Source organism: Cibotium barometz, chromosome 60, assembly GCF_041138505.1.
Source record: "Cibotium barometz isolate CiBa-2024 chromosome 60, ASM4113850v1, whole genome shotgun sequence".
NCBI lineage: Eukaryota > Viridiplantae > Streptophyta > Polypodiopsida > Cyatheales > Cibotiaceae > Cibotium > Cibotium barometz.
The window spans coordinates 33935422-33947878 of record NC_141105.1 but is presented as its reverse complement, the minus strand read 5'-3'; the positions used below and the strand labels follow the sequence as shown (position 1 = coordinate 33947878).

Genomic DNA, 12457 nt, shown 5'->3' with positions numbered 1-12457 from the left:
AAAACTCTATCAATCCTGGAGGAAGAGCCAATGTATTGCAAGCTAAAATAGGTATGCCCAGGACTGTCTCTTCAATCTCCCAAGCTCCAACTATCTACCAACCCCATTTTCCCTCTCAGCTCCTACCATTTCCCCTTCTTTTGACCCATCAAAATGGTGCTTCCCCCACACCTATCTATTTGTCTCTCAACCATATTGGCCCCCAAAATAATGCAAGGAACCTTGAATGTTCAAATTGACAATCCAATCCCACATCCCACTCCTAATCTTATGATCATGAGCACCATAAATGTTAGCTATCTAGACTTTTTTCCCACCGACTTGGATTTTCACCACAAGGATCCTATCATTAGGATCATTAGCTAAAATAGTAGGGTTCAAATCACTTCTAGCAATAGTCATAACACCACTGTACCCAGTCTTCACCCCTCCATACATTACCAGCTAGTCCCTAAACCTCTCTCTCCTTAGAGTTTTGGCCCAAAAAAGATTATGTTTTTGTATAGCCATAATAGTAAACCCCAATTTTTCACGTTTCGGGTACCATGTCAACTTCCTCAACTTCCTTTTGTGTATCATCCTCTCTATGAATCCCCTTGCAAGCCTCTTCTAGTTGGTAATTAAACATCTGAAGAGAGAAAGTGCCATTGTCCTCTTCTCTCAAAGGACTATATGGCGTTAGGGGCTCAAGCTGCCCCGAGACTTACTCTCCTTCCCTTCCCTCCGTGGCTTAATATGGGTTCTTCTAGCCTCCTCTTTAGCGCACTAACTTCGATAAAAACTCACTCATAAGATTGCTACATGCTATGTTTTGATTGGGATTTTTACACACACAGTACTGAAGGTTGAAGCCGCTTGGCGGGAAATGGTGAAGGAGAAGAAACGAAACGAGGAAAAAGAAAAAATGGCAGGAGGTGGTCTGCCGCCATCCAAGCGAGCACGCAAAGACCTCGGTTCTAAGGCCAAGGCCCCGCTCATCGTCTTTGCCCACGGCGCGGGCGCCCCTTCCTCCTCGGAATGGATGCTCAGGTTGCCCTTCCTCGTGTGTGTGTGTGTGCGCATATTCACTTCCTATCACATGCTCATATGAACCACCTTTGGCAGATGGAAAAAGCTTCTTGCATCTTCCACAGGCGCTGCAGAAGTCGTTACCTTCGACTACCCATGTGAGTGCCCCCTCTTTGCAGAAATTTTGTTGTTGGTTCTTGGTGTATAAAGGTTGTGAGACCTTAGCCTGGTCGCAGATTGTGCTGGAGGAAAGAAGGGAGCTCCCCCTAAAGCAGAAAAGCTCATCAATCCTCATCTGGACGAGATAAAGAAAGCACAGTCTGAGTACCATGGGCACCCTTTGGTGCTGGTGGGCAAGTCAATGGGCTCAAGGTTTCTGTGTGTGTGAGTGTGTCTCTGTCTGACTGTCTGTCTCTCTCTCTCTCTCACACACACACACACGTGCGAGCATGTAAATGTATAAATGCACGGTGTGGGATGTGTGTTTGTGTGTCCCTCTCTTTCTCTGTGTGTGAGAGAACGATTTTTTTCTTTCAGTGCATTTATTCTATGTATGCAAGTGCACGTGTGTAAGTGGGTTCAAGATCCTTCTCTCGCTCTCTCTCTCTCTCTCTCCCTCTCTCTCGTTTGTGCATAACATGCACTCATACAGAGCATGCATGTGAGAAGGGACTGCTCGTTCGTCTATCTATCCCTGCATGGACTTGTGATTATCAATGCTCGATCTCTTTGACCCTCAAAACCGAAAAAGAACTTTGTGTTTCATAGCCTGATTAATAAGTTAGAACTTTCTTTCAGCAGACATAATATTTTACTATTGCATAACCAGCATACACAATATTTTACTTTAGCGCACCTAGCATACGTAGGTCCCTTAACATGTGAAATTCTCCCTGGTAAAGGTCTTTAATTTTGATTGCCTGGTGGACTTGGGAATGGATGGCAGAGTGAGCTGCATGGTGGCAGGACAAGGAGAACTTGAGGTTTCTGCCATTGTTTGCCTGGGGTATCCATTGAAGGTAATCATTTATTGTACAATTCTTTGTACCACTATTGTATGCATTGTTAATTCTGTTCTCTGTCTGCTTCATCTAATTATCTTCTTGACAAATTTAATCTTTTGTGATGTAAGATGCATGTGATGCAAATATCAGATTGGGTTACAAAGAGCATGATCATGTACACAAGGCTGCCATAGGTCAGCTGTCAAATGGGTTGATCTGCATATTTTCATTTAAGCTATTCCCCATTGTGTCCATGTTGTGTGTTTGAGTAATACTTTGGCTCTTGTTTCCATAACAAAGAGTCGCTGGTGTTGTGTTGTTCGAGCTTCTATTGAGCATGTGGAACCAGCAAAGCAGGTTTCAAAATAAATTTCCTTGTAGGAGTTGAGATTCAATTTCAAATCTTCAAGAAAGGCATAGTCAACTGCTTTGACATGGTGATTGTGTATGTCCAAGATTGAGGTACACATGAGGAAGGTATTTGGCATTTCCTTGTAATCCACACCTACGTGGAGGTAAATGCTGGAGTGTTGAATAAATGATGGGAGTCCTTTGCAAGATGATACATGGAGTTGGGTAGGTCAAATGGAGGGTCAAAGTCAAAGGGTTCAACCTAGGAGTCTGGCAATCGAGAGAGAGTAAATCATTAGGGAGTTGGATGTTGCACATCTACCATACATTAGTTTGAACGCATGAGGAAGTAGGCAAAGGTACTTTAAGCAAGGGCCTGTAGACTCCTCAGCCAAAAAGTGCAAGTTGAAACAGAGGTCTAAGAGACACTAAGAGACCAATAGGAGTGTTGATTCAGAGGAAATGTTGTGGGCATGCCTTTTTTCTCTTTACCATCTTTGAGAGTGAGTAATAGCAGCCCTCACAAGTATGGAGCAACCAGCTTGGGACCAAAGACTCTCCTCCATGGAAATTGATTATGTTTCTATGATCTTGCATCATTCACTGTGCATTTAGACTATCTGTGTAACAAGTTTTCTTATAGTGTCCCCAAGGGTGTGAAGTCTTAAGGAGAGTAGACTGGCACCTCCTCATTTGTGATGAATTTGGGGTTCAGGCTATTAGCAGTCAGCTCCTGTCCCTACCATATTACTCAGAAGGGAGTGAGGGCCTCTATTGTGGGTGCGTCCGCCCGGTTAGGAGTATTCTCCATTTTTCCTTATTGTCCATGTTTTTCCTTGTTTTGTCTGGTCGTGGGGGACTGTTTTATTCTGGCCGACCTGATTTGTCTCTGGCCGATTGATGTTTTGCTTGGCTTTTGGTGGCCGACTGATGTTTTCTCAGTTGTGTGTTGCTGTCGGCCTATTTGCAGTGGCCGGCCAGCAGCCCAGGGTGGTATTTAACCACCCTTGCCCCCCACACCATTTTGTACCGGATCCTGTGTATATAGTAGAGTTTATACAGCTTCTCTCTCTCTCCTACAGTTCTGCATTTTTCTTTTACAGTAGTTTGTCTCATTTCCGTTGTGCATTCCTACATGGTACCAGAGCCCCAAGTGGCTTGAAGCTTGGAGACAGTGAGAGCTTGAGGATTTGTTGTTTTTTGGTGCTGATTGGAGAATTTTTGGGCTGTTCGGGACGTGGAGAAGCAGGTAGAAGACGGCCATCATTGTTGGACAGCTACCATAGTAGTTGTAGCCCCTTCATCATTTTTTTCCCAGCCACCCTCCCTTCACAAGACCTTGTGAACCCTCGAGATGGCAGATTGCTCGAGATGGTTGAGAAGCATGTGAAGATCCCCACCCTCCTGACATTCTTGGTGGACTGACTGTTGGACGGGACCAACTATGGCATCTGGAAGGTAATGATGGAGTCTGTCTTAGTGTCTTATGATTTGGTTGATTTCATTGTGGTTAGAGTTCCACGACCAGAGTTGGAGGAGAAGGAGCTTTCACTATCTACTAGGAAAGAGCGGGAGGCTCAAGCACAATTGTGGGATCGTGTCAATGCCCGTGTGCGTTCTTTCATCTTCCTTAATTGCACACCCCAAGTGATCAACTACAGATGTTCGCCCGAGGGATTTGGGAACACTTAGCTTCTTTGTATTACAGGGTATCACCCATGAAGAGGATTTCCTTGGAAGTGTAGATGCGAGTGGTGAATCTTGCAAAGTCTTCGACAATGCAAGAGCACATCAACAAACTCCAGGCTCTAGCAAGAGGTTCTTCAAGCTGGGAAGGAGATATCTTCAGAGGATATGGCCATCACTTTGGTGTCTCATCTTATCCCTCGGTACTCAGCTTTCTATTCTTCTTTAATCACCAATGGGAGGCTTAGCACCATCACATGGGAGGAGCTTGTGCCGATGGTTTTGGATCAAGAAGAGCGGTTTACGAATTCTCCACGGGGTGGAGGTTCTGAGGCCTTGATTGGCCAGCGATCAAAAGGTTGCAATAACAACAAGGGCAAAGGGAAGTCTTCATCGGTGAAGTCTTGTGAGAAGAAGCCCGACTTGGAGCGTGATGCTTTGAGGGCCGAGCGGACCTGTAACCATTGTGGCCAAAACGATCACTATTGGAGGAAGTGTCCTCAACAGTGTTGGAGGTGGCAATTCTCGTAGCTACTTCTGTCGGGTTATCGCATGACTGGAAGCTGTGGTGGATTATCCCATATGCAATTTGTTAGTATTGTGCACCTCAGTATTCTGGGGCTTCTACTATTTATCTGACATTTTATTGTATTTCTCCTATTTATTTGTCTTGTAAGCAGTTGGCTAGTCCTAGAGGCAGTCGGCTAGCTCACTGAGGCACTATAAAGGAGTTCCCCTTTATTCACTTCATCATCCAATCCACTTGCACATAGTTCAATATTTAGTTATTGGGTTTTGCCATTGTAAAGCTTTATTGTTGTTATAAAAGGTGATCTTGTCCAACTCTCTCTCATATGTTTACTGTTTATGCTTCCGCATGTGCCTTCTCCTTCATGGTATCATACCCTTAGGTCCAGGCTGCTCCAAACCTTGCAAATCTGCCCACTTTTGTTGTGCGTTTTGCCTCCATCACTTCTCCAGCTACAGATCAATCCATATAGTTGCTCTGTTTTCAGTACCTTGCTGCGTTTCTGGTCAAGCCCTCTTCTAGTTGTTGTCGGCCAGCCCTACAAGCTGTGTTTTGCTCTTCAGAGGCAGATCTTGAATTGTTTTGGCTGCGTTTTCTCCTACAGAGGCTATCCGGCCAGTTTTGGTGGCTGTGTTTTCTTCTACAGAGGCAAACGGTGGAGTGGTGGCTGTGTTTTCTGCACTAGCATCAGATTTGGTGAGTTCTCTTGCATGTGGAGTTGCCAGACAAGTGGTTGTACATTTTCTTCTTTCTCGAGGAGTCCCTGCCCTTCTGGTAGGAGGTTCCCGATGGATCTTGGACTGTTTGGTTGTTGTTCCGCCTCTTTCTCTCTACGGTTTGAGAGAGGGCTGATTGTTTCTAGTGCCTCGCTTCGTCGGAAAGCACTTGAGAGAAGTGTTTGAGAGTTGAGATTTGTTCTTTGCTGTTGTGGATATGGCTCCCCCTTGTACGAACAAAGATGACAAGTTGAAAGAATCCAACTACGCTCATTGCAAGCTTCAGATGCGGGTTTGGTTCATGCACAAGGGTTTGTGGGACATTGTTCAGGGCATTGAAAGGAAGCCCGAGCGTCCTCAAAACTCTAGGAGGTGGACTCAAGATGGGGAGGATGAATTTGCTGTGGAATTGCAAGATTGGGAGAATCGGGGCTCGAAGGCGCATTCTGTGCTCGTGCGGACCATTATCGAGGAGGTCTCACCAACAATGTAAACTCTCTCCATGCTCATCAAGTATGGTCAAAGTTGGAGGATCTTTTGCATGAGATTCATTGATGAGGACAGTTACCTTGCAGGTGCAGCTCTACGGCTTGTTATTTCTTGAAGGCAATTTCATGCAGTCTTTTCTCATGAAGGCCAAGGTTATCCATGGCCAGTTTTCCATGGCCAGTTAGTGGCTAGGGGTGTTGCTTTGTTCTCTTCTCAGTTGGCTGCTCTTAATCTCACCAAGCTTCCTCCGAACTATGATGTTATTTCTCGATCTTTGCGGTGCCAAGTCACATCCACCCAATTGGATTTTGATGATCTTAGCTTCCTACTTTTGGAGGAGTCGTCCGTTCTCATCTCACAAGATAAGTTGAAGGTGTCAGTCAACATATTTGACCAAGCACTTTTCTCAGTTCAAAAGAAAGGTCAGAGTCGTTGCTTCTCTTGCGGAAAGAGAGGACATCTGTCCAAGGATTGTTTGTCCAAGAAGGACAAGACCAAGGGCAAGGCTTCATCTTAGAGAAAAGGCAAAGACACGACACATGATAGTGATACAGATTCTAGTACCACTTCTAGGGCTCCCAGGGCGCTTCTGGCTGAGGAGACCCCAGATGGTGTGCTTCTCTAGTACACATGCAGTTTTCCTCCATGTGCTTCCAGCCAGAAGAGGCTTGTGGGCGGGAGAGGGGCTGATTACAGCTCCACTTACTGGTGCATGGGGACCGTGATTCGGAGTTCCAAGCATTAGACATCTGGCAGGACATGGTTATCTTTGATATAGCAGAGATTATGAATTGGATCTGTTTCAAGTTCATTGTTCGAGGCTTTTGGGATGTGATGTGTTTTGTCCACTATTGGTGATTATGGGCGCGGTATATCGAGCAACTCATCATCTATTTTTGGAGTTCACTGTACACTTGTGTAGGAATTTGTGGCAAAGCAAAGTTCCTTGCTGTTCGTGGTGGCATCTTGTTTCGAGGAAACAAGTTGGTGGGTGCTCTCTCCGAGGTGATTCCAGTATTCGCGATGCTGGATGGTCCATGGTTGCATCTTCATCGACTTATCTTCTTTCAACTCTCGCACACTATGAGCTGCAGAGTGCAGAGGGGGTGTTAGAATTGTGCATCTCAGTGTTCTGGGGCTTCTACTATTTATTTGACATTTTATTCTATTTCTCCTATTTATTTGTGATGTGAGCAGTCGGCCAGCTCACTGAGGCACTATATAAGGAGTTTCTCTTTATTCACTTCATTATCCAATCCACTTGCACATAGTTCAACATTCAGTTGTTGGCCATTGCCATTGTAAAGCTTTCTTGTTGTTATAAAAGGTGATCTTGTCCAACTCTCTCTATCTTCTTTGCACTCTCTCATATGTTTATTGTTTATGCTTCTGCTTGTGATGTGAGCAGTCGGCCAACTCATTGAGGCACTATATAAGGAGTTTCTCTTTATTCACTTCATCATCCAATCCACTTGCACATAGTTCAACATTCAGTTGTTGGCCATTGCCATTGTAAAGCTTTCTTGTTGTTATAAAAGGTGATCTTTTCCAACTCTCTCTATCTTCTTTGCACTCTCTCATATGTTTATTGTTCATGCTTCTGCTTGTGCTTTCTCCTTCACAAGTATCTCCTCCGACCGGGTTTTAGGAGGGAGCAACGGTTGGGAGATGGGAGTCGAGCTGTCGACGTTGCTCAGTGCCCTAGGGTGGTGTGCGTGTTGTTGTTGTTGCGTGACTTCCCATCTTTGGGAGGTTCCTTGTATTTCATGCTGCTTGTGGATGATTGTAGTAGGTTCACATGGGTTTATTGTCTGTCCCAGAAGGACCAAGCGGCAAGCCTTTGCTTGGTTCAAGGAGTGGCATGTTATGGTGGAAAAGAAGTCTGGATTGTAGGTGCAGACTATTTGGGCTGACAAAGGAGGGGAGTTTTCTTCTAATGCTTGTGTGTGGAAAGTCGAAACATGGCATCAAGCGGGAGCTCGCCAATACAGGGTCACCTTCATAGAATGGAGTAGTTGAGTGTAAGAACTGGATTGTGGTGGAGATAGCGAGGATGATGTTGGAGCATCGTGATCTTTCTCGTCCACTTTGGGGAGAGAGTGGCTACGGCTATCCATACCCTCAACTGATCTCCGATGACTTTAGTACCTAAGATGGCTCCTTATGAGACTTATTTTGGCAAGAAACCATATATCTCCCATTTTCGTGTTTTTGGGAGTGATACCTATGTTCACATTCCAAAGAAGCAGAGGGGGAAGCTTGACTCAAAGTCCCAGAAGCTTGTATTTGTGGCATATAACTCTCTTTCCAAAGGCTACATGTTATATGACCCATAGCGCAATGAGCTTGTTGTCGGTAGAGATGTTGTCTTTGATGAGCATGTTCCAGCTTCCAGTGTTGAGGAGCTATCAAATCCCCACCATCTCCTCATAGAACGCTCTTGGTACTAGACTCGAACCTGCAAACAAACAAAACAAAACAAGAGGGGGGATGCAGGCCTGACTCACGACCCAACCATGACAGCCGTGGGCAAGCCCACAGACTTGGTTGTCCCCACCGAGCCATGAGCTGAGCTAACTAGGTTGACGTATCGACCAATCTCTACCTCGTGACGTCCCATACTACCACGAAGCTACCCTCGCGGGCCTCGAGACTGCTGCCTGTCTTGGCTGCGTAAAGCAGGTGCACGTCTGCACTAAATCCAGGCTCCAGACCATAGAGCTCTCACAAATGATGCGAGACTCTATATGACTAATGACTAACCTTGGCCACCCTTTTATAGGCTCTTGGCCGGTCATCGGGCATCCACACTTGGGCGCCTGCCCGTCCATACTTGGGTGCCCGTCCGTTAGTCAATCCCTAACTCAGCTCGCCAATCAGTCTGCCTAGCTCCAAGCTTTCCCAAATCTCGAAGCTAGTCTTGTGTGTGTGTAGCACACGGTAGATACACACTGTGTACACACACTGTGCACATGACAGGAGCCACTACTTCTTGGAGAACTAGATGAGTATGAGGATGATTCCCAAGCTATTGTTCCAACTAGCCAGCCTCAGTTAGTTCTAGAGGTTGAGCCTAAGGTTGGAGATGAGCCCCAGTAGCAGCAGCAGGCTCCGCGACCCACTTGGAGAAAGCATCATTCAGGAGCATGTATTTGTCAGCCTTAGCATTAGATGCATTATTGGGCATTTTTAGGATCATCTCACATAGAAGGGGGCCACCCCCTAGGCAGCCCAACCTGGGCTAGCCTTGCTAAGGGTAACCAAGCCCTTGGGCATTTTTAGGATCATCTCACATAGAAGGGGGCCAGCCCCAAGGCAGCCCAACCTGGGCTAGCCTTGCTAAGGGTAACCAAGCCCTTGACAAGCAGTCAGTAGCCCCTTTGGTGGGCTTGGCAACAGTCGGCCAGGCCAGCATTGACACCAGGTTGGGCAGCAGCATTTAATATCAGTCGACCAGTATTTAATATCAGTTGGCCAGCATTTAATACCAGTCGGGCACAGCAGCATCAGTTGGCCAGTTGCATGGGAAAGTGTGCGCAGCATTAAATAGCATATTTTGTTTACTGTCAGCAGGCTGACAGTCCTCTTTCAGCCGACTGCAGCCCTGAAGCCATATAAATGGGGGTGTTTCAGTCCCCATCAAAATATTCAGGTATTCAGCAGAATTCAGCATCCTAACAACTCCAGGCAACAAGGAAGCTCCTCTTCCTACAGCTATCTGGACTTGCACCAGTGGCGAGAAGAGTCTTCAGCAAAGCCTCGGACTAGGTGGATACTCAGCCGACGTACGGTCTTCCTCGTCCTTGCGTTGGGCATTCATATCACTTGTACTCAGCATTGTACAGCATTTCTCCAAAGAATAATATAAGCAAATACTCCCGCTTGTAGGGGGGGGCCCTTCAGTGGGTATTGGGACCTAATGCTGTGTCGTCTTCTACATTCTGATTCTCTTCTCTCTACTCTCTAAAGTTGATGCTAAAGATTCTCACCACATAAAGGTATAAAGAAGGCCCTGTTGTGCGTTATCACGATCAAGCTCAGTGCATGTAACAGGCACTCACTTATGTGATGCATGATTTGTACGGCCTGTTTGGTGCCCCATCTGAGCCGCCTGTTTCAGACTGCCTTTGCATGGTCTGGTACCCATGCTGCTCTGAATCTGAAGGTGGGCCAAGATTTGTCCTGTGAGTTCAGAAACACACACACCTTGGTGTCCGGTGTTGGGCTCTTGGCCTAACAAGCTACATGGACACTGTACGATTTCATGACATGTTCATGAACTTCTATGAGTTAGCCTTTATTTGAGCTCCTGTCGTTAGGGTTGTGGGGTTTGTTGATAGGGGGAACTTGCAAGAGGGATCTAGGGCATTTGCGCTGTCGTTAGGGGTGTAAGCTTATTGATGCATTTATCAAGAGCAGCTGTGAGATTTGCTGCTTAAGCCTATGAACGGAAAGGATGAAGGCCTATTGTGTTGCACAAGTAGCATCAGAGAGGCTATGTGTCTACAGTGAGCAGGTCTGATAATATAGAAGGAAGTAAATTTGAGAGCCTGCTTACTCGGCTGCGCAAGGTTTCTGTGGCACAGGTGTAGGGAATGCTTACCAAGTCTTCATGATGTAATTCAGTGCAAATATTATTTTTGGCTTCTGGATTATTTGAAGCATAATGGCTGCAATTTTGCAGGGCACAAGTGGAGCTGTTAGAGATGAGACCCTGCTTGATCTCAGGGTCCCAGTTATGTTTGTGCAGGTTAGTTTACAACCTTTAAAAAAAAATTAAATTCAACTATTCACACCATTGAGTCCTTTACATACAAGGAGTTTGCTATGCCATACATGCTTTGTTTGGATGAAATTTTCCCTATTAAATGCACTTGCAGGGAAGTAAGGATGCACTTTGCCCTTTGAACAAGCTCCAAGAAGTGCTAAGCAAAATGGCTTGTTTCACCAAGCTTCATGTCATTGAAGGTGGGGACCACTCTTTCAAAATGAGTAAGAAGGCCATACAGGAACGTGGGATTAGTCAAGAGAAAACAGAGGAAGAGGCAGTTAATAGCATTCAAAGTTTTTTGAAGGAAGTTCTTGGTCTTTCTAACAAGACTTCATAAAGTTTTCTGAAGAAGTCCTTGGTCTACCATGGGCAACCGAGCTAGAAACTAATGTAGGCTCTCTAAACCCACAATGGGCCATTTTGATGATCGTGATGTTTATCTGGGCATCAAAGTACTGATTTCGAAAGATCACCTCTTCTCCATGTATGTATTCCCTCTAAGCCAAGCATCTAAGCATGCAAGAAAAGACCTCTCATAAACCTTATTTTATTGAGGTTTACCAACCATTTCTCTATGGTCTCATCAACTTGAATGGACCTACTAGTGTTTACCTTGACAAATCTTGGGACATGGACTTAGGGTGTAGTTATGGTTATTCTAATTTATACCTCTACTAAGGAAATGGAGAGAAGCTGCATTATGTTGCAAGGCCTCCCTCAGTCTCCATCCTGCTGGTAGATGGGCTGTAGAAGGTGCCACGTGTAGAGGTAAAGAATGTTGACAATGTTGATTATTTTCACTCTCTACTAAGACAAAAGACTTTGAGCACGCGGGTGAGAGTGCAAACATGGTAAACATAAGGGGTTGGGGAAGGTGTTGCTCACCAAAGAGGCCTAAGGGACAGATATCTTCTCGCTGGAGCACCTGTGTTGATAGAAGCCCACCTTGCAGGAAAGGGGGAGTGGACAGAAGAGTTAATAGATTGGAGTAAGAGGTTGGGTGAAAGTAGACTTTCACAACAGAGGGCTTTGAGAGGTGCTATAAGGTGTTTTAGAAACCCTTGTATAGGTACTACAGGCAGTTCTGAAATTTGCAGGGCATGCATTGACCACTGCTGTAGATGTGAGTTGGTGTTTTGAGTGGAGGAGGTACCTTAGGTTCTGGCTGTTGAGTTGGATAGAAGTACAGATATATTAATTGTAACCTTACACATCCTTTCAAGCTACGACCTATTTCTACATGAAGCCTCGCCCAGCAAGATTGTAAAACTAAGGGCATCATGAATAATCCACATTAGAAAAACTAAGACCATGGTTTTTAATACGAGCAATGGGGAGACTACAAAAAAGGGTCTTTACTTTGGAGGGTGATCATACAGTGAAAACTTACACTTGCTTGGGGGTGGTCTTTTCTAGCCTGAAATTCTCCATGCAACCTACATTAGCAATTCCCTTGGCTAGAGGATATGTTCCATCAGCATGGGTATATGCTGAATGGGACAACTTTTTGGGCAATAGATCTCATGCTTTTAGAATGGAGCCAAGAAGAGAGACTACATGTCGTGATGCTCATGCCTTATTCATAGCAACCCTCTATTCCACACACTAGCAGAGTTTAAAGGTTGTCCGCTTCAAACAGATGTCCCATTTCGACTGGTCACATACATACACATGATGTCCAGAGGGTGGACTAAGGCTTGCTCACTTCATCTATGTTCATCACTTTACAAGGAGTTGGTAAGCTTGTATTATGATATTGATGACTTCACAACCTCTAGAACGACCATGTATCATGATAATTTCTCAGAAGTGGCAAATAACGACTTCATTAAGATGCTGTGTTATTTGGGGACACAAATGTCACATGCATTGAGGATCTTCACAAGGCAGATAAGGGTCTTGT

General features: G+C 45.3%; 1 protein-coding gene across 2 annotated transcripts; it reads left to right on the top strand.

Annotated features, from left to right (window-relative positions):
• The first annotated feature begins 766 nt into the window (after positions 1-766).
• On the top strand, positions 767-11119 carry LOC147605267 (alpha/beta-Hydrolases superfamily protein). 2 transcript variants are annotated; one of them, XM_086794262.1, is made up of 6 exons: positions 767-1029; positions 1105-1166; positions 1245-1380; positions 1955-2027; positions 10468-10533; positions 10664-11119. In XM_086794262.1, exons 1-6 carry the CDS (start codon positions 866-868, stop codon positions 10889-10891), a joined length of 729 nt encoding a protein of 242 aa, XP_086650388.1. In that variant the 5' UTR covers positions 767-865; the 3' UTR covers positions 10892-11119. The 2 variants fall into 2 exon arrangements, with proteins under 2 accessions (XP_086650388.1, XP_086650387.1); XM_086794261.1 differs by having other exon boundaries at positions 1245-1392.
• Positions 11120-12457: the final 1338 nt, after the last annotated feature.

Coding starts and splice junctions, on each gene's coding strand:
- LOC147605267 (XM_086794261.1), top strand. CDS start 866: ATGGTGAAGGAGAAGAAACGAAACGAGGAAAAAGAAAAAATGGCAGGA. Junction 1,030..1,104: donor TCCTCGGAATGGATGCTCAG/GTTGCCCTTCCT, acceptor CACCTTTGGCAG/ATGGAAAAAGCTTCTTGCAT. Junction 2,028..10,467: donor GCCTGGGGTATCCATTGAAG/GTAATCATTTAT, acceptor GCAATTTTGCAG/GGCACAAGTGGAGCTGTTAG.